Genomic DNA, 17761 nt, shown 5'->3' with positions numbered 1-17761 from the left:
GATTCCATAACCACTGGTAACTGGAGCCAAATAGGTGTGTGAATGCAACAATGAGCTTCGCAAGCATAATGATTGTGGTGAAGGCACTTCGGGCATCCAAATGGAATCATGTTTGGTGGTGGTCAGAAGGCCTTGATTGGAAAGCAAAGGTGAAGAAAGGACTTGCAGCTTTGCTAATTGCCTACAAATTAACAACAGATAACCTGTGGGAGCACTGGCTCTATTGTGATGTTATCACATTGTATCCTCATCAATTGTCATAATTGGACCCTTCACGCTTCAATACGAAAGCAATGCAGCGTACGGAGCAGGCAGGCAGCAGCCCGTGCTTCGCTCAGACATATCAATACCTTCGCCCACAGAAAACTGAATGACTACAGCGATAAGGTCTAATGAATCGTTATTGCATGGCAACGGAATAGTCAGTACTGGCGTTAAAATTGTATCGGTCACCAGAAACGTATGGGTGTTGGAAGTGTATTGTCAAGATGGAGTGTTCTAATGTAAAGCTTGTGGCAATTATCCGTTAGGGTGCATGTTTTCAAGCAATTCTTTCACAATTGCCCAAGATATCTTGATTCAAGGGGCTTGAAAAAAATGTTGAACGTGCCATTGCCAAAACATGATACAAGCAATGCAACAAGAGGTGAGGATTGTGGACGGTGGTTGGAAGCTGCTACCCGCAGTAAGCCCGGACCAAACAACTGTCACGTCACTGAGGCAGCGGCGAATGACGTCTCTTTAGGCTTTACCTAAGCTCAGGTCCCAACTTTATCATTCATCTTCAACTCGACTCTCACTGCCAGAGTTAAGCTGAGGGCATATTCAATTCACTCCAGTACAGGATCTATAATCTCATTGTATTTCTTGCAGGCATCTTATCGATTGAGTTTCCTGTTCCCCTCCCCGATCCTCAATCACATCACACCTCACTACTTGCCCCTCAACTCAACAAACCCCACTATCAACAAACATCACCACCAACATGGCTTCCGATCTGGAAACGCTGATCGAGATGGGCTTCGACAAGGAGCGCGCTGAGATTGCCGTCAAGAAGTCAGGAGGCCGTACGTTTTACCTTTCAAACAATCACTATTCAAGCTAACTCGAACAGTCCAGGGTGCTCTCCAGTGGTTGGAGGATAACCAGGACAAGCCTATTGATGAGATCAAGGCTGCTGCCGCCGCCAAAGAGGAAGATGACGATGATGAAGACACCGAGGCCAAGATCAAGGAGATTGAAACTGGCAAGGCTGCTTCTCTTGTCTGCAATGAGTGCGGCAAGAAATTCAGAAACCATGATCTTGCTACCTACCACGCCACCAAGACGTACGTTCAACTTACACATGTTCAAGATACCTTGACTAATAGATCATACAGTGAGCACACAGACTTTTCCGAATCAACAGAGGAGATTGCTCCCCTGACCGAAGATGAGAAGAAGGCCAAACTCGAGGAGCTCCGCGAGCGCCTCCAAGCCAAGAGAGCCATTCAGTCTGTCAAGGACAAGGAGGACCAGAAGCGCAATGAGGTAGGCGGGCCCCCAGACTCACACCTAGAACCCAAATCTAATGTATTATAGCAAATCCGCCAAAAGTCCACCAAGGAGAGCCAGGAAGCCAAGGAAGAGTTGGCCAAAAAGCAGGCCGTCAAGGAAGCTGCAGCAAAGCGACAGGAGAAGATCGAGGATCAAGAGGCCAAGCGACGCATCAAGGCCAAGATCGAGGCCGACAAAGCCGAAAGACGCCGAAAGGCAGAGGAGGCCAAGGCCGCCAGAGAGGGCCGAGCTCCCCAGGCTGAGGCTGCTACACCTAGCAGCGCCGCCACTGTTGCCGCTGCGGCTAAGCCCAAGAGCAACCACAACGAGGCCCGACTTCGCCTGCAGACAGACGGCGGAAATATCACCAAGACTCTGCCCGCCGAAACAACACTGTTCGAGTTGGCACAGCAGGTCCAGAGCGAGACAGGAAACCCTGTTACCAGCTTCACGACCACATTCCCACGAAAGACCTTTGAGGGCGATGTTGACTTCTCCAAGACCCTGAAGGAGGCAGGATTCGTTCCTTCATCTGTTTTGATCGTTAAATAAATTATGACGTAGATGCGAAAGTGTGCATGGCGTGGCGTTGATGGGAACAGCAGAGCATATGCTTGGTGCTACGAAAAATGAAAACATCCTCCCCAAGCAGAGAGATAGAAGTTGGCACAGAGGTGCTCAAACCTCTGGTCACAATCACAGATCACTTTAGACGGTAGTCACAATTTGAAGAAACCCATATTGAACTCAAACCACCCATGGCGGGACTTTTTTTTATCAGAGCCTTTGAATTGACCAATTCTCCCTCCGCGAAACTCCGTTGAGCGCATTCGTCATAGTATCGTATGAAAGAAGCAACTCTGTCCAGGGCGCAGGGTATAGTGCCCGCATTCCATCCTTTATGATCGATTGATTGGAAACCCCGAAGCCATGCAGTCGAAGTACAAAGAACAAGGAAACAGTCGTGACGGCGTAACCGCTTAGTCGAAGAGACCGAAGCCCATATCCTCGTCAGACTCCTCCTTCTCTGTAGTAATTGTCAGCAATCCGTGGTTGTCTGTCGTGTTTCGTGGATCAACGTACCCTCCTCCTTGGCCTCCTCAGGAGCAGCCTCCTCGGCACCACCAGCAGCGGCGGCACCACCGGCGGCAGGGGCAGCACCGCCACCAGAGCCGACGTTCACGAGAAGGTCCTTGACATCCTTGCCCTCAAGAGCCTATACAAATAAATTCCGTCAGAAAATCGAAGTCCAGGGAGATAGAATTGTGCGCGCGAATCGCTGGGGTTGTCGGTTTCGTACCTTGGCGAAGATGGAGGTCCAGATGGGCTCAACCTCCTCGACGTTGGCGGCCTTGATGAGGGTCTGGAGCTTGTCGGCCTGTTGGTTGTCGCGATGACGAGGTTAGCGATCACGCACACACAAATACCAAAAATTCGTAGAAATCGCGGGGCATCATATGACGCTGGCCGTAGGGATGGATTTAACGTACGGTGATCTCAATGCCGTCGTCGGCGAGGATCAGGGCCGCGTAGGACGAAGCGAGCTCGGCGTGAGACATTGTGAATGGATTTTGACGTGCGGGTGGGAGATTGTAAAGTCTGCACGAAGTCGAGTCGTTTGTGGTTTGAAGTCGGAATATCACCAAATGGAGCTTACCACAGAAATCCTGGTTCGAAATTCGGTTGGAGGGCTTTCAAGACCTAAAAGTGGGAAGGAGCGAAGGATTATCCGCTCCGGAGATGAGTCACGCCTGTCATTGGTTGAGGTGAAACGAACCAATGAGAGACACTTTTGTTCCTGCCTTGTCTTCTACCCCACATTTAGCTGTAGCCCCCCACTCGCCGTGTCGTCAGGCAGGCTCAAGCTTGATGCCGCGTGCAGCAGTTCATTGATCCTTGGCTTGGAGGGGGTCTAGGCTTTCCATCTCATGAGGTGACCGCATAAGTTGATCAATGCAAACACTTCAGCTGAATCGCTGTATAGTAATGATAGCACGTTTTTCATTATAGTCTATCAGTATCAATTCATATCATTTATCCTCCTTCACCGTATCATTCATCCTCATTCATTACTAGTGACATACCATACTTTACTCCTAGTTCATCACCTCCCCGACAAGTCAACTCAACTTCCCTGAATCTCTGGCCCCGCCGCCACCTCATCGCATTTCATCACTCCACGGATCTTCGGTCAAGTCGTACAGAGCAAGGACAGCAATCGACGCCGATTCCAATAACTACCAACTCCTTTCTTCTCTTCTCATAAACATACCATCATACGTCTGTAGCAAGGTCGAACCACAGCCGCCAACATGGACACTCCAGCAATCCCAATGCCGCGGGATCCTCGCGAGCAGGACATCCTACAGAAGCTAACGATGATTCGAGATCGTCTACTGCTTCTTAAACAAGATCGCACAAACTACATTCGAACACAGGATGTTATGCCCTTGTTCGACGAGACCATGGACCAAGTCAAGGATTTGACCGTCGTACGGGCGGAGACGGGCCTCAAAGAGGAGAACAGATGTATGTCATTGAACCTATCGCAAACACAATTACCGCGGTACTAACATTTACCTCTTTAGTGGACAAGATTCTAGAGAGTTGTTTCCAACTGCTTTCCCTATTCTACCTTACTATCGGACGAAACAACGAGGCGCCGGCGACCTATGCTATGACATCAACCGTTAAGCGACTCCTCGATCACCTCAACGAAGCCGAGCTCTACTCCGCCAAAGATCTTGGAAGTATTAAGACAACACTCGAGGATCTATCTAAGAACATTCGCGAAGCTGCTAGTGACCCATCCCCCGATAAGCGACACCCTCCCTACATGCTTACGCTGCTTGAGAACCGTGTCGAACTGTGCAACTCGACCCTATCAAGACTCCAAAAGCGATTAGATAAATTGCCGGACTATCTGCTGGAATCTCACGAGAAGCTCATTTCAATCTTGCGATCGATTTCGCTAGCCAACACCAAGTCCAAGGTAAGCAAGCTTGGTGCTACTGTAAGCTACAGACTAACGTGGAATAGTTCTCAACATCGGAGGTTAAGAAGCTACGAAACCAAATCTTGGAAATTGGTGAAAAGCACAGCAACGGCACGTTTACTGCAGAAGATGGTGCTGTGGAGGAGGGTGGAGAAGTAGTCCGGGACTTGTACAACCGCTGTGTCCGCTGGTCGGACTTGGTTCTCGAGAGGTAAGTTACGCATTACTTCAAGAGAAGTCTTACTAACAATTACAAGGCAAGGAGAGGTGGCTGATCAATGGCGACCAATCTACGATACACTCATTCGCATTCGCAACGACCTCGAGAAGCTTTCCCTTACACAAGCGTGGTCACTCCGAGAAACCGACCTGTACGATTTCCAGCGACAGCTTGACCGAATTGACGAGAGCCGAGGAGATAATGGTAACTGGGTGGACGACCGTGGGCGATCGGCAGACCTTTGGACTCAGCGAACGTTCCTCTACCTTATCCGACGATCATACGCCTACATTTACTCATTCATGCTGGCATCTGAGCCAGTATCCGAAGCTCTGTTGCCCGTCTACAATCAATTGCAGACACTGAAGCGATGTTTGATCGAAGTCAAGAATAACGGAGGCGTATCCTCTGTGCGAGAGTTGTACCCTTACAGTATGAAGGTATGTCGATTGACATTCAAGTCTGTATTTTCACCAATGACTAACCAATCACAGCTCAACTCTCTCGATAACATGAAAGTGGACGGCAAGTTTGTAGTGAACGGCGATATCCCTGAAGGACAAGGCAGTGTTACGGAGCTGTTGCACGAGTGCTTTGATCTCAACTACGAACTGAGAGTTGCAGCTGAAGAGGTGATTGAGAACAATGCAAACAGCAACGAAGCTTAGACTTGAGGTGCGGTAGTGGCATATCATTCCATAAGTGATGGGGTGAGAGATTCCCTGGGGGAACTCTGGTGTACGATGGCGTTACTATTACTTGAATTGGAATTCCGTTGGTGGACAACTCTTGCTTGTGGTGTTTGGTATAATTGGGCTTGCGTCTGTGGGGCTATTAATGAAATATATGTACAGGGATTCGAGGTTGAATTTTTGAGCCAGCAAACAATGGGGAATGGGTATGAACTATCGGCAACGACTGGGTGGAATGAGGACCTCATAAGTACTCAGCTGAGCGCTTTATTGTCACTTAATGGTTTCCTCGAACTTGGTTAATCGAGTAAATGAGATTGGATTATTGATATTAGTTGAATCTGAATGCAGCCTTGAAAGGGTAGATTTGGACCTATGTATGGCATTAGTTTGTGGTTTTGGGGATGCTTGAAGTGAGTTCTCTCACCTTGTCCATATCCCAAACACCAGAAGTGGCATAGATATCCTTGCTCAAGTTCTCTCGCACTTGTTCTGCGGAATCAGCAATGCAGACAAGTGTGCTTCCGGCGAAATCCAAGCTACTGGGACTATCGTCTTTGGGAACAGAGTTGAGGATGGCACCTGTGGTGAATTCATGTTAGAATGAGTTGAGACGTATAAACATGTAGCATAAACATACCTCCCATCTTCCAGTTTCCGCTCTCAACATTGGGTTTCATGTTATCGAAATGCTGTCTAAACATATAATCAGCACCTCTTCAGCCATCCTATCTGAGAATCCCTTACCCTCGAACTTCAAGTCGCTTCTCAAGCATACCGGGCTTGTCATGAACAACGACGAGAAACTCGTATTTTCCAGGAGGAACGGTAACTGCGCCTGAAGCCATTGTTCGAAGTGTTCTGACAGTAGTGAAACAGGGTATAGATTTGGTTTTGATGAGTGAAGAAAAGAGACGAGAGGATGACATTGCGTGTATGCTTGTTTATGTAGTCTTTGGTAATATGAGGTGATGGTGGATTGCGGGGTGGGAGTACCTGGGATGTGGGGTAGCGGAGGGTGAAGGGCGTGTGTGGCTCATCGTGGGTACGCCCTTTGATGCATGGAACTGGGGAAAGAGGAGTATTTACGGTTGGTATTGGGCTTTGGGTAAGTTTAGAGTAGTCAGAAGATCTACTTGACTAACTCTGGATTTTTCAGAACTGGGTTGCGATTTCACAGCATCAAGACATGTTGGTGGTTCAGGGTAGGACCACTAGAATTGCCTCTGCGGGACATGAGCTGTCATGATGAGACGATCCGGTCAGATAAAAGCTGATATCTTGGTAAATATGGCACTCAAATTAAATGAGAATCTGTCTTTATGGTAGAGTAGTGAGTGGATATCCAGCAGTTTACTCGGAGACACTGCAATCATGTAACTGAGTTAAACCGAGGTATACCTGACACCAAGTACGTACAACAAATTGGTTCCCTTCCTGATCTATCTTACTCGTCTATGTTACTAAAACAGTCTTTCCCACAAACATAGAAAACCCTCAAGTAGACATGTTTGGCAACTCGAATCTCAACACCCGCGCACAACTCTAGAAAACACATAACAACCCCCGTCTCATCTCCCGCTAAGCATGTGCAGTCTGACCTCGAAATTCGTGGTTCTCCCCAATAGGCTTCGAAAAGTCCAGCTTCTTAATATCATGTTTAATATTCCGAGTCTTGACACCAACAGCGACAAAGATAATCGTGACAAGCAGCTCTGGAACCAGACCAAGACACACTTCGATTGCTTTTGAAGACAGGAAGCCTGAGCTGGGGTTTGAGATCTGGAGCTGGAGAAAAGCGATCGCGTAGCTGAGGCGGAGACCAAGAAGGGGAAGAGCGATGAAGACGGCGTACAAGAGCTTACAAAGTCAGTATCATCAACATGATGAGACGTGTTTGGACTGAACTTACCAGCATACCATCACGGAGAGAAGGCACACGGCCGTTTCTAGATGATCGAGTTTTGCCAAGGGACCACAAGGACCAGACAGCAAGCAAAACCCATGCCAGTGCGATAATTGCAGATGCAACATGGAGAAGAGTCTCGTTCGTTGAAACATCTTTGCCTTTTTGTAGATTGATCACTGACACGATGATGAGTGCCATAGCGGCACCAACCAAAGCATGATACTGAACTTCAAGAACAATGTCGAACCGTCGGTTAAGTCTGGGGTTTGTAGCTCGTCGACTACCAAATTGTTAGCATTTCGTAAGTGATAAGTAGAAATAGTACATACGCTTCATGCAGGATACCAGAGGCTGCGAGCAATAAAGGAGAAAGTCCAATACTGTTGAGAATAACTGTTCCGGTAGAGCTACTGGAGCCGTGAAGACCAATACCGCCTGTGGTGATTCGGAGGACGCAAAAGATTTGCACGTATAACCAGCCGATGAAACCAGTTTTTCCATGTTTGAAGAGACAGTATATGGCAGGTTGAGCTAGGATAATATAGAGGGCTAGTTTGGCCGCGGCGATTGAGTCTGTCATGTTGACAAGAGAATGTAAGTGTATTAAGGCAAGGATGTAATTGATGGTGTAGTTTGACTAGGAATGCAAATGCGAAAAAACATGATGAGTTCTGTCTTTATTATACTTAGAAAAAATGAAAAAATTAACATCTTGGCTGCCTCTTTCATATCAAATCCTATACTCTTGCGACAATCCTTTGATGGTTGTCGTTTAGAAAATGTCTTGCGGCATGATTACTGGTCCAAGAGGCTAAACGAGAACGACGACGATGGAGGATGGGGCCTTGTCTAGTGTTGAGATCTGCATCTGCAGTCAGATATAAGTGCCATAGGGCTAAAGACTGTCCGAAATTACTTTGATACAGATCAATCTAATGAGAAAGGAAGGCTGTGTTTTAGAATTATTGCTTTTCATTGGTAACTTGTAGTTGTGTTGAGATTATCATACTGTAGTCTTGGGAACTGTAGATATTGTATGTCCTCTAGACTTGGGTTCATTCTCATAGCCAATATCTGATCAACTCTAAAGACTGCTCTACCATTATATCTACACACTGAGACAAATACATTTAAGTATTTCCTTTAATTCAGCTGTAGTAAAATGTTTATTAAATTGCGGAAATGCATTTCGTAGCTCCTGCAGCCTGTAGAGATTATCGGATAACGGCACACGCTGACGAATCGTTAGCGCTCGCCCACGTCGTTCACAGCCACGACCAACGCTCGTCGTTCTCGTTCCCGTTCAACCTCACATCTCAAACAACAATTACAAGAAAATAATAATTTGTTATCATTGGATATGAATGGTTCTCAGAAGCCGCCGCGTAAGCATGCACCCAAGCTATTCCACAAAAAGTCTCGTACTGGCTGCCAGTCATGTCGGAGTCGCCGTGTAAAGGTACTGTCACACTTCTATTAGTTGTGAATAACTTGACTTACAATATCCAAGTGTGACGAGACAAAGCCCATCTGCTCGCACTGCAGCCGTCTACAACTGCCCTGTATCTATGATCGCGCAGTATCCGATAGCAACTCGTCTTCACCAACTGAAAATGGAGGACAACAACAGAATAAAAGCACGGTGGAAACTATCGTCGACCCTCCCGAATCAGAATCTCGAAGGAAGCTGGAACTCAAACTGTTTCATCAGTACATGACTGACACTGGTCCATCTATTATCATGGATTCTATCACATCCAATTTCTGGATATCGACCATCTGTCGCTTGGCGCTCAAATCAGATGCCACGCTCTACGCTATATACATGGTCGCTGCGCTGCACGCCCACCAGCGCAGCAACTATACTGACAACAAAGCCCTCGACGCATGCCAAACCTACCTCAACATGGCTATCCGGGAGCACCACAAGGACGTCGCTGACATCAACCCGGATAATATAGAGTATATATGCTTGACCTCGAGTATGCTTCGTCTCTACGGCTTTGATCAACTACAGCGCCGCTCATTGGAACAGTATACGCCTCCTGTGGGCCTCTTGCGCATCACAGGTGCCAGCACCGCGCTCTTCCGTAAAGCGTGGGATCTCATACAGGGTAATACCGAGTCGGTAGCGTACAAGATGATCGAAAGTGCCGCGGATCTTCTCGAGGACAACTATAGCCAAGAACTACCCGACGATCTCAAACCCTTGATGAACCGCGAGAAACCACACGAGCTTGAAGAGTTGTGGGACGCAGATACAGAAGACGCCTACGCAAGATCGCTGAGTCTCATAGGACGCATACGGAGCTTTATCGATAGGGAAAACATCTCCAAGAGCATTGGACGAAGAACTATTGTCTTTCCTATGATGATGCGCATGAAATTTGCTGACCTGGTGGAGGAGCTTCGGCCAAGGGCGCTTGTTATTCTTGCGTATTACTTTGCGCTCTTGTCTATGTTGAGTGAGTTTTGGTGGATTGGAGATTCGGGGGCTAGAGAGATTAGAGCGATTGAGAAGATTTTGCCGGATGAGTGGCAGGGTTGGCTTGAGTGGCCGAGAAGTATATTACAGCAAGATGTTATAATGGATGGTGATACATAGACGACACAGGACTGTGGCAGAAGTTCTCAATTCTTCGTCTAAAAACTCTCGCATTTTAGATTTATTCTTTCATTCATGGTACATTATTCATAACGATTACAAGATAAATACATTATGAACTGATGAATTATGATCTATCTCCGCCAAGGTTTTTATGGTGTCAGTTGCAGGTCTCATGCCTTTGTTCTCGTGAGCAGAATTTAGTACATGTCCGATATACGGCGAAAAAGTCACAGAATAAAACAATGAGGTCAGATGATGAAATATGGGACAGGGGTAGCTCTGCTAATCCAGTGATGGGCCCTGACTAGACCCGACTAACAAGACCCTGTTTTGAGCGTCATCGTCATCGGAAGAGTTGACAACCGGAGGCTAGGGATAGCTCTCAGTTGATGAAGCAAGCCATTGTTATGTAGCTTAGATACTACCATACAGTCTGTGTAAACCTCACCTTGTATTAGGTTATGGGGTATTTGGTACAATATATGCCGTCGTGCATATGACATGACACCCATGCTCATATGGGGTATGGTGCCATGATGAATGTCTGGGGTACAGTATTTTATCTGGGGAGCATCATCACGGACAACGATACTCTTCTATCCCATTCTTTCATACAAAAACTCTCTCATCATGAGTTCAAAGTATACATCATAACTTGATTACCTAAAATAGGCGGCTCCCGGACGTCGCGGAGACTTGAAAGCCGGGACTGCTCCGCTTCAGCTCCGAAATGATGCAGCATCGGCCTTTGATCTCCGTATTTGCCTCCCAATTGATCTCAGAAAATGGCAGAAAAGATAGGGAATATTGAGGCATTAGGAGTAATTTGGGGTTACAGACTGTGTATTTCTAGTGCCTCTTGCTAATTAATCGTCTCATGAGTTGTCAGGCCATTTATAAGTCGCGCAATCGTTGGCGGGGAAAAGATGCTGGAGGTAAGATAGATGCGGGATGGACGGAATGGGTCAGTCTTGGAGGGTCCGTCCTTTCTATATCCGTGTTAATGATATAATGTCTTGACCCTCTCACATTTCCTCAACTTATTCTCACTCACTCACACTCACCAACAAACAAACAATCACAATCACAACATACACACAAACCACCTCACCAAACACTCAATCCATGCCCTACCTCTCATCTGGAAACAACTACCTCTTCTCCCCATACACCTCACAAAACCACGCCACAATGGCACCCTCAGTATACATCCTCCTCCAGCGCGACACAGAGTCCACAGTCATAATCTCCTCAGTCTATCTCGACCTTCAAGACGCCAACGCCGCGCTTCTCCACCTCGCACAAGAAGCAGGCGTCGACCCTGCAACTGCCAAGCCTACTGCCGATGCCGGTTCCGAACAGCCCTCGCTTGTCAAGGAGCCTCTGCGATGGGAGGCCGCCGATGGAACTGCCGCCTGGGTTGAGCGCCATGCTGTGACAAATCGCAAGACGCACGCCTCTGGCTCTGCTGGCGCTGCTGATAAGCCTGGGTTGAAGAGGAATGATAGTCGGTTGTATGTCAACGATGATGATGATGTTATCGAGGTTACCGACCATGATGGGCACTACGATTAAAGATGGAATCAACGATTTGGAATTAATGCGGAGGAAATATATGCTAAATAGCGTGAGAGTAATTCAATCTTTATAGCAATTCAAAGCAATGTTTATCAACCTTTTCTACAATTTCTATCCGGCTTCTAGTACACGTCTACCCATATATCCTGTAATCTACGAAATCGTACATTTTATGCGACGCAAACCATTACGTTTACAGCTTGGCCTTGGGAGCAGTCATCATGGTCTCGGCCACGATTCTCCTCTGAATCTTACCAGTCGCCGTCTTGGGCATCACCTCGGTAAAGTAGACCTGCACACCATTAGCATTTGCGTCTCAATTCCTTTCAATCGCAGCAAACTCACCTTCTTGGGCACCTTGAACTTGGCAGAGCGCTCTTCGACCCAAGCCTTGAGCTCCTGAGCAGTCAACTTCCCGCCGTTCTTGAGAACGACAGCAACACCAATATCCTGACCGTAAACTTCGTCGGGGATCGCAAAGCTGACAGCCTCGCTGATCTGGGGGTGGCGGGTGAGGACGTTGTCGAGTTCGATGGGGCTGATCTTCTCGCCGCCCTTGTTGATGAGCTCCTTGATACGGCCGGTGATGATGATGTAGCCGTCCTCGTCCTTCTTGCCCTGGTCACCCGTTCGGAAGAAGCCGTTCTTGTGGTAGGATTCCGCGTTGGCCTTGTCGTTGTTGAGATATCCCTTGGTGACGTTTTCGCCAATGATGCAGATCTCGCCCTCGGTACCCTGAGGAACCTCCTCGCCCTGGTCGGTAAGAATCTTGACCTCGACACCTTGACCGATACCGACGGTGCCGGCCTTTCTCTTGGCGGGAGGGAGAGGGTTGGATGTCATCTGATGGGCTGCCTCGGTCATGGCATAAGCCTCAAGAACGGGAGCGTTGTATGTCTCTTCGAGTTGCTGGAAGACAGTAGGCGACAGAGGGCTGGAGCATGATCGGATGAAGCGAATGTTGGGCTTCGGGCTGGGGGGAGGGTTCTTGAGCAGGATTTGGTGGATCGTGGGAACAGCTGTGTACCAATTGGCCTTGTGGGTGTTGAAGTCGGTCCAGAATTCCGAGGCAGAGAACTTGGTGGGAACGACCATGGAACCTCCGGTGAAGAGAGGAGCCAGGAGGCCACAGAGAAGGCCGTGAACGTGGAACAGAGGCATGACCAGCATGGTTCGGTCCTTGGGGGTGAGTTCGTATGTGTTCTTGATGTTGTCTGCCATAGGGTTAGTCATGATGAGTAGGATGAGTCGTGATAAGACGTACTCATGGTTCGAGTCAAGTTGCGATGAGTGAGAGGAACCTAAGACTGTGAGTATGAGATATCGCGACGCCATTTCGATATACTTACCACCTTGGGACGAGAAGTGGTGCCACTATCAACGTGTTAGTTGGACGTTCATCGCAAATATTCTGAGACCAACCTAGTGTGTAGAATAAGAGCGACATCATCAGGCTCGGCAGTAAGAACCCTCTCCTTCTTGCCCTTCAAAAGACCATAGTCCTTGACATCGAGGGCAACCTCACCCTTGGCCTCATCCCAGTAGCACTCAGCAACGGCAGCATTGAACTTCTTGGCCGCCTTTACACTAGGCGCACCAGCCGCATAAGCACCTCTGGGAACGAGGACAATGGCGCTCTTGACGTCGTCGATATAAAACTCAAACTCATCCTGCTTGTAAGCCGGGTTGAGAGGCGCGGCGATTCCACGCTGCCAGGAAGCAGCCAGGAATGAGACGATGAATTCGTAGGAGTTGATAAGGGCGATGGAAACGGGAGCGGCCTTTGTGATGCCGAGATCAGCGAGCTTGCGCTGGAAAGCTGAGACGTCGGACTCGAGGTTGGCGTAGCTGATGGTGAGAGCTTTAGGTTTGGAAGGGATGATGATGGCTTCAGCGAGCGGATTGCTCTTGTTGATTGCGGATTGAAGGGTAGACATTTTGTGATTATTGATTATCGGTTAGATGGGAAAGGACGAAGAAGATGGTGATGGAGAAGATAGAGTAGAGTTGAGCTAGTGGAACGAGATGTGAGTCCGATACATCGGTTATAAACGTAATCGACAACGGTCTACAACAAACTAGCGACACTGTTACTATTAGTAGTACATAGCTACGCGATAAACAAGGGGAAGGCCTCACTTAAATCTCCCTAAACTACCATGACGTGCTTGGCCCTGGATCCGTTTTATCGCGGCCAAGGGTCCCGGGGTGTTTCGGCTTCTATCCGAGCCGACCGTTGGCGGAACTATGCCCACTGCCAAGGGGAATAGTCAGGCAGTTTACGCGTCTTTTTATCCCCTGGGCTTGGAAGTCAATTGATGTGAAATAGAGGCTGGGTATCCGTAGTTGACAGCTCTGTTGCTGGGGCTTGGTATGATGTAAATGTAAATACTAGCAAGGGTCTTTGTCAAGGACTGGAACCTGCTAAGAAACAGTGGATTGAACAATTACAGTGGATATAGATGTGCTCTGTAATAGACGGGTTATTGACGCCCAACATGGTACCTATCTCCCTGACATGCAGTCTCTCATAATTTGCTGGTTTCGACGTCAAATCTGTACCTACATCAAGTGTAACTCTGACAAAGAAAATGCCATGTGGCTCTCAAGTCTCAACCCGTAAATCGGCGACTCTTTTCTGCCAGAAACCATGCAGGTTCAGGCTGTACTGCTCTGTCAGGTTAGGCCAGTTAATAATTACCTCCACGATTTGGGTCATTAAACGCCCCCCATCTTGTTCCATTGGCGGGGTTTTAGGTGCTGCATCCTGCATTCAGGGGGGACGGACGACGCTAGAGCCTAAACCGAACCCTCCACTCGGTCTCGGTTGCGCGGCGCGCCTTCCTCTCCCTCCAACTTTGTTCTGGTCTAACTAACACTTAGTAACTTTCCATCTTACAAGCTGCGCCTTAACTTTCCCCCGCTATCCCATAGTATCAACTGTCTTTTATCGTTTGTCGCCAATTTAATAGCCTCAACAACCACCAATTCAAATCCTCCATCCATTCCAAACCCATCCTTAGGCACTTGGCCTCGCATCGCGATACCGAGTACATGCCTTCATCTCTTCCGCGCCGACCGGTTACTCCCCGCTCCTGATACGATCGAATACACAATCGCCCATCATGGCTGAGGTGGACGTTATGCCCACCTTTGGCTCAGAACTCAAGGTTGGTTGCCTCTTGAACCCGTAGTAGCCGCGTATTCATGGGGAATCGCTTTCTGGCCTCCTTTGCTTTGCGCCTCCATCAAATGCTATCCCTTCACAACCTCGTTCGTATCACTAACACGTTGCACTAGGATGGCTTCAAACCCGCAAACGTGTGGCTTGGCCATGGTATTGCCTGGCTAGACGAAATACAACAGTTCTACCGAGAGCGTGCCGCCATAGAGAAGGAATATAGCGCAAAGCTTATGGCACTTTCCAAGAAGTACTTTGAGAAGAAGAACAAGAGGACGGCTCAGCTCAGTGTAGGAGAAACTCCTGCCATGACACCTGGTTCGCTTGAGAGGTATGCCCAAACCCCCATGAGTTGACGTGTCGACCCAATGCTGATCACCTTGCGACAACGTAGCGCTTCCTTGACCACATGGGCCACTCAGCTTACCACCCTCGAGTCCCGCGCCGGCGAACACGACAAATACGCCAACAACCTCGTTTCCCAAGTCGCCGAGCCCCTCAAGTTCTTCGGCGGCCGTTTTGAAGAACTGCGCAAGCGCCATTCCGATTATGCTACCAAACTCGAGCAGGAGCGCGATTCTCAATACGCCGCACTTGCCAAGACCAAGGGCAAATACGACAACGTATGCCAAGAGGTCGAGGCCAAGCGCAAGAAGACCGAATCGCATTTTGACAAGGCCAAGACACAGAATGCCTACCAACAACAGATTCTCGAAATGAACAACGCTAAAAATACTTACATCATTGCGATTAACGTTACAAACAAGCAAAAGGAGAAATACTATCACGAGTATGTACCCGAGGTCATGGATAGTCTACAAGATCTCAGCGAGTTCAAGACGACAAAGTTGAACAGCTTCTGGACAATTGCGACCAACATCGAGTCCGAAATGCTGCAGCAGAGCAACGGCATGGTTCAGCATCAAGGTAACGAGATTCTCAGAAACTTGCCTCACCTCGATTCCATGATGTACATCCAACACAACATGGGCGCTTTCAACGAGCCGGCCGATAAGCATTTCGAGGCCAGCCCTGTCTGGCACGACGACGGTACAATGGTGGTGGACGAAACAGCAAAGGTCTTCCTGCGCAACGTCTTGGGTAAATCCAAGTCGCAACTGGGAGAACTACGGAGAGAGGTCGACAAGAAACGAAGAGAAGTCGAAGGTGTCAAGCAGCTAAAGCAACGAGTTCGAGAAGGAAAGGAGAAGAAGGACGAGGTTGAGGTTGTCCGCGCGCTCTTCCAAATGCAAGAAAACCTGCATGCCATCGACCGTCAACGGTTGACAGCTGAAGTCGAAACATCGACCATTACATCTGTGGTAGGCGATGTGACATTAGGCGCGAAGAACCACAACTTCAAGGGTCAGACATTCAAGATACCCACCAACTGTGACCTTTGCGGAGAGAGGATTTGGGGTCTGAGCGCAAAGGGCTTCGACTGCCGAGACTGTGGTTACACATGCCATAGCAAGTGTGAGATGAAGGTTCCCCCTGACTGCCCCGGCGAACAGACAAAGGATGAGCGAAAGAAGCTCAAGGCCGAACGCCAGGATGCTGCCAACAACAAGCTCCTGAAGCCCAGCGCAACCATGACATCAGTGCACTCCAACAATTCAGATGCACCTGAGCTTACCCGGTCAAATACCATGACCTCACTCAGCTCACACTCTGCACGTCCGTCGATATCAGGATCCATCTCTGCGCAATTAACCCCTACTGAAGAGACACCGCCAGAAGTAGCACGACCAAGTGTGTCATCCACAGCGACTTCTGGCACTGCGCCCAAGCGAAGAATTATGGCACCTCCACCAACCGCTTATATTAAGGATTCAGGCGCCAACGAAACAAACGGTGGTGCCAAGGAAGAGAAGAGGGGCAAGATGATATATCCCTTTGAAGCTACTGGCGAGGGTGAATTGACAGTGCAAGATGGCCGGGATGTAGTACTACTCGAACCCGATGGTAAGTCTCTCACTCTGATTAATCGCGACAATGCTAACCCCCTACAGACGGCTCTGGCTGGGTCAAGGTTCGAGCAGGCTATAAGGAAGGCCTCGTCCCAACATCCTATGTCGAATTCACCACCGTCACCATACCTTCCGCCCCGGCTCCCTCAGCCAGACCATCATCCACCTATTCCACATCCACAACATCCTCTCTCACACAGTCCAACAAAAAAAAGGGTCCTGCCGTGGCCCCTAAGCGCGGCGCAAAGAAGCTCCGCTACGTAGAAGCCCTGTACGAGTACGCAGCCCAAGCCGAAACGGAGCACTCCATGGCCGAAGGCGAGCGCTTCGTCCTCGTGCAGGAAGACCCCGGCGATGGCTGGGTCGAGGTCGAAAAGGCGGGCGTCACGGGGAGTGTGCCTGCGAGTTACGTGCAGGCTGTCTAGAGAACGGGCAGGAATTGTCCTTGTAGAGTTTGTCAGTGGAGAAGAGGCGTCTTTCTCGCAGAAGAAGGAAAAAGGAATTAAACACGTGGAGTTTATCAGCGGAGTAGTCGTCAACTTACTGCCTACTGACACTATGGTAGGCCGCGTGGAGTTGAACCAAAGCAACGACCATAACTTGCATCACCAACCAATTGGGGAAAGTTAACTAGATTGCGGCATGTGAAGAATCTTGCTTGAAGAAGATGCTTCTACCTTTTTTGGAAGAATTCGGTAACGGCGGAACTTCTTAATAGAAACTCTTATTCAGACCAATACTTGAAGAGAAGGATACCTGGACAGCGGCTTGATGGAGTATAGTTACATATAGTAGTGCCTAATATAGTCGCATCAACTCGTTGCTGAGCCACATTGGTATGAGAGCTTACGAAGCAATCCTGGTGTCTTTGCCACTTGACCGAAGTTTCCGAGTAAGAGTCATAACATCACGAGCGTAAACAAGGACAAAGACTTGGTATAGTGAAGTTTGTCTAACTTGATGGTTCTGGAGCACTGATTGCTCGTTGTGAAATGCTAGACATGAAAGGGCGGCGCTTCAATCTATGTGTGTATGTGTATATATTACAAGTTTTGGGGGGGGGGGGGGGGGG

At 48.5% G+C, this 17761-nt stretch overlaps 9 protein-coding genes across 9 annotated transcripts; 5 read left to right on the top strand and 4 right to left on the bottom strand.

The window, feature by feature from the left end:
• Positions 1-764: 764 nt before the first annotated feature.
• Positions 765-2285, top strand: FGSG_10369 (uncharacterized protein). The gene is made up of 4 exons (XM_011321036.1): positions 765-1067; positions 1115-1328; positions 1380-1530; positions 1582-2285. The coding sequence occupies exons 1-4, from the start codon at positions 986-988 to the stop codon at positions 2086-2088; spliced, it is 954 nt and encodes a 317-aa protein (XP_011319338.1). The 5' UTR covers positions 765-985; the 3' UTR covers positions 2089-2285.
• FGSG_10368 (uncharacterized protein) lies at positions 1617-3177 on the bottom strand. The gene is made up of 4 exons (XM_011321035.1): positions 3027-3177; positions 2837-2914; positions 2620-2752; positions 1617-2563 (listed from the first exon to the last, which is right to left on the bottom strand). Exons 1-4 carry the CDS (start codon positions 3093-3095, stop codon positions 2517-2519), a joined length of 327 nt encoding a protein of 108 aa, XP_011319337.1. The 5' UTR covers positions 3096-3177; the 3' UTR covers positions 1617-2516.
• A 374-nt stretch (positions 3178-3551) lies between these two features.
• On the top strand, positions 3552-5851 carry FGSG_10367 (uncharacterized protein). Its single transcript, XM_011321034.1, has 5 exons — positions 3552-4065; positions 4125-4528; positions 4576-4742; positions 4789-5191; positions 5246-5851. Exons 1-5 carry the CDS (start codon positions 3849-3851, stop codon positions 5417-5419), a joined length of 1365 nt encoding a protein of 454 aa, XP_011319336.1. The 5' UTR covers positions 3552-3848; the 3' UTR covers positions 5420-5851.
• FGSG_10366 (uncharacterized protein) lies at positions 5745-6375 on the bottom strand. The gene is made up of 4 exons (XM_011321033.1): positions 6191-6375; positions 6084-6139; positions 5871-6025; positions 5745-5816 (listed from the first exon to the last, which is right to left on the bottom strand). Exons 1-4 carry the CDS (start codon positions 6289-6291, stop codon positions 5775-5777), a joined length of 354 nt encoding a protein of 117 aa, XP_011319335.1. The 5' UTR covers positions 6292-6375; the 3' UTR covers positions 5745-5774.
• A 649-nt stretch (positions 6376-7024) lies between these two features.
• On the bottom strand, positions 7025-7932 carry FGSG_10365 (uncharacterized protein; the record flags this gene model as incomplete). The annotated part of the gene is made up of 3 exons (XM_011321032.1): positions 7025-7303; positions 7356-7632; positions 7682-7932. The coding sequence occupies 3 exons, from the start codon at positions 7930-7932 to the stop codon at positions 7025-7027; spliced, it is 807 nt and encodes a 268-aa protein (XP_011319334.1).
• A 784-nt stretch (positions 7933-8716) lies between these two features.
• Positions 8717-10031, top strand: FGSG_10364 (uncharacterized protein; the record flags this gene model as incomplete). Its single annotated transcript, XM_011321031.1, has 2 exons — positions 8717-8737; positions 8863-10031. 2 exons carry the CDS (start codon positions 8717-8719, stop codon positions 9955-9957), a joined length of 1116 nt encoding a protein of 371 aa, XP_011319333.1. The 3' UTR covers positions 9958-10031.
• A 933-nt stretch (positions 10032-10964) lies between these two features.
• Positions 10965-11646, top strand: FGSG_10363 (uncharacterized protein). The gene has a single exon (XM_011321030.1). The coding sequence runs from the start codon at positions 11152-11154 to the stop codon at positions 11533-11535; it is 384 nt and encodes a 127-aa protein (XP_011319332.1). The 5' UTR covers positions 10965-11151; the 3' UTR covers positions 11536-11646.
• Positions 11647-11675: 29 nt separating this feature from the next.
• Positions 11676-13475, bottom strand: FGSG_10362 (uncharacterized protein; the record flags this gene model as incomplete). The annotated part of the gene is made up of 5 exons (XM_011321029.1): positions 11676-11830; positions 11884-12752; positions 12803-12839; positions 12888-12912; positions 12961-13475. The coding sequence occupies 5 exons, from the start codon at positions 13473-13475 to the stop codon at positions 11732-11734; spliced, it is 1545 nt and encodes a 514-aa protein (XP_011319331.1). The 3' UTR covers positions 11676-11731.
• A 957-nt stretch (positions 13476-14432) lies between these two features.
• On the top strand, positions 14433-17543 carry FGSG_10361 (uncharacterized protein). The gene is made up of 4 exons (XM_011321028.1): positions 14433-14708; positions 14839-15050; positions 15114-16684; positions 16732-17543. Exons 1-4 carry the CDS (start codon positions 14682-14684, stop codon positions 17112-17114), a joined length of 2193 nt encoding a protein of 730 aa, XP_011319330.1. The 5' UTR covers positions 14433-14681; the 3' UTR covers positions 17115-17543.
• The last annotated feature ends 218 nt before the right edge of the window (positions 17544-17761 follow it).

The sequence above is a fragment of the Fusarium graminearum genome, chromosome 1 (genome assembly GCF_000240135.3).
Source record: "Fusarium graminearum PH-1 chromosome 1, whole genome shotgun sequence".
NCBI lineage: Eukaryota > Fungi > Ascomycota > Sordariomycetes > Hypocreales > Nectriaceae > Fusarium > Fusarium graminearum.
Note: the sequence above shows the minus strand (reverse complement) of the source record. Positions and strands in the feature narration are given on the sequence as shown.

Coding starts and splice junctions, on each gene's coding strand:
- FGSG_10369 (XM_011321036.1), top strand. CDS start 986: ATGGCTTCCGATCTGGAAACGCTGATCGAGATGGGCTTCGACAAGGAG. Junction 1,068..1,114: donor CGTCAAGAAGTCAGGAGGCC/GTACGTTTTACC, acceptor TAACTCGAACAG/TCCAGGGTGCTCTCCAGTGG. Junction 1,531..1,581: donor AGGACCAGAAGCGCAATGAG/GTAGGCGGGCCC, acceptor AATGTATTATAG/CAAATCCGCCAAAAGTCCAC.
- FGSG_10368 (XM_011321035.1), bottom strand. CDS start 3,095: ATGTCTCACGCCGAGCTCGCTTCGTCCTACGCGGCCCTGATCCTCGCC. Junction 2,753..2,836: donor GGACCTCCATCTTCGCCAAG/GTACGAAACCGA, acceptor TTATTTGTATAG/GCTCTTGAGGGCAAGGATGT. Junction 2,564..2,619: donor TGAGGAGGCCAAGGAGGAGG/GTACGTTGATCC, acceptor CAATTACTACAG/AGAAGGAGGAGTCTGACGAG.
- FGSG_10367 (XM_011321034.1), top strand. CDS start 3,849: ATGGACACTCCAGCAATCCCAATGCCGCGGGATCCTCGCGAGCAGGAC. Junction 4,066..4,124: donor CCTCAAAGAGGAGAACAGAT/GTATGTCATTGA, acceptor TTACCTCTTTAG/TGGACAAGATTCTAGAGAGT. Junction 4,529..4,575: donor TAGCCAACACCAAGTCCAAG/GTAAGCAAGCTT, acceptor AACGTGGAATAG/TTCTCAACATCGGAGGTTAA.
- FGSG_10366 (XM_011321033.1), bottom strand. CDS start 6,291: ATGGCTTCAGGCGCAGTTACCGTTCCTCCTGGAAAATACGAGTTTCTC. Junction 6,140..6,190: donor AAGCGACTTGAAGTTCGAGG/GTAAGGGATTCT, acceptor TTATATGTTTAG/ACAGCATTTCGATAACATGA. Junction 6,026..6,083: donor CGGAAACTGGAAGATGGGAG/GTATGTTTATGC, acceptor AATTCACCACAG/GTGCCATCCTCAACTCTGTT.
- FGSG_10363 (XM_011321030.1), top strand. CDS start 11,152: ATGGCACCCTCAGTATACATCCTCCTCCAGCGCGACACAGAGTCCACA.
- FGSG_10361 (XM_011321028.1), top strand. CDS start 14,682: ATGCCCACCTTTGGCTCAGAACTCAAG. Junction 15,051..15,113: donor ACACCTGGTTCGCTTGAGAG/GTATGCCCAAAC, acceptor GCGACAACGTAG/CGCTTCCTTGACCACATGGG. Junction 16,685..16,731: donor AGTACTACTCGAACCCGATG/GTAAGTCTCTCA, acceptor AACCCCCTACAG/ACGGCTCTGGCTGGGTCAAG.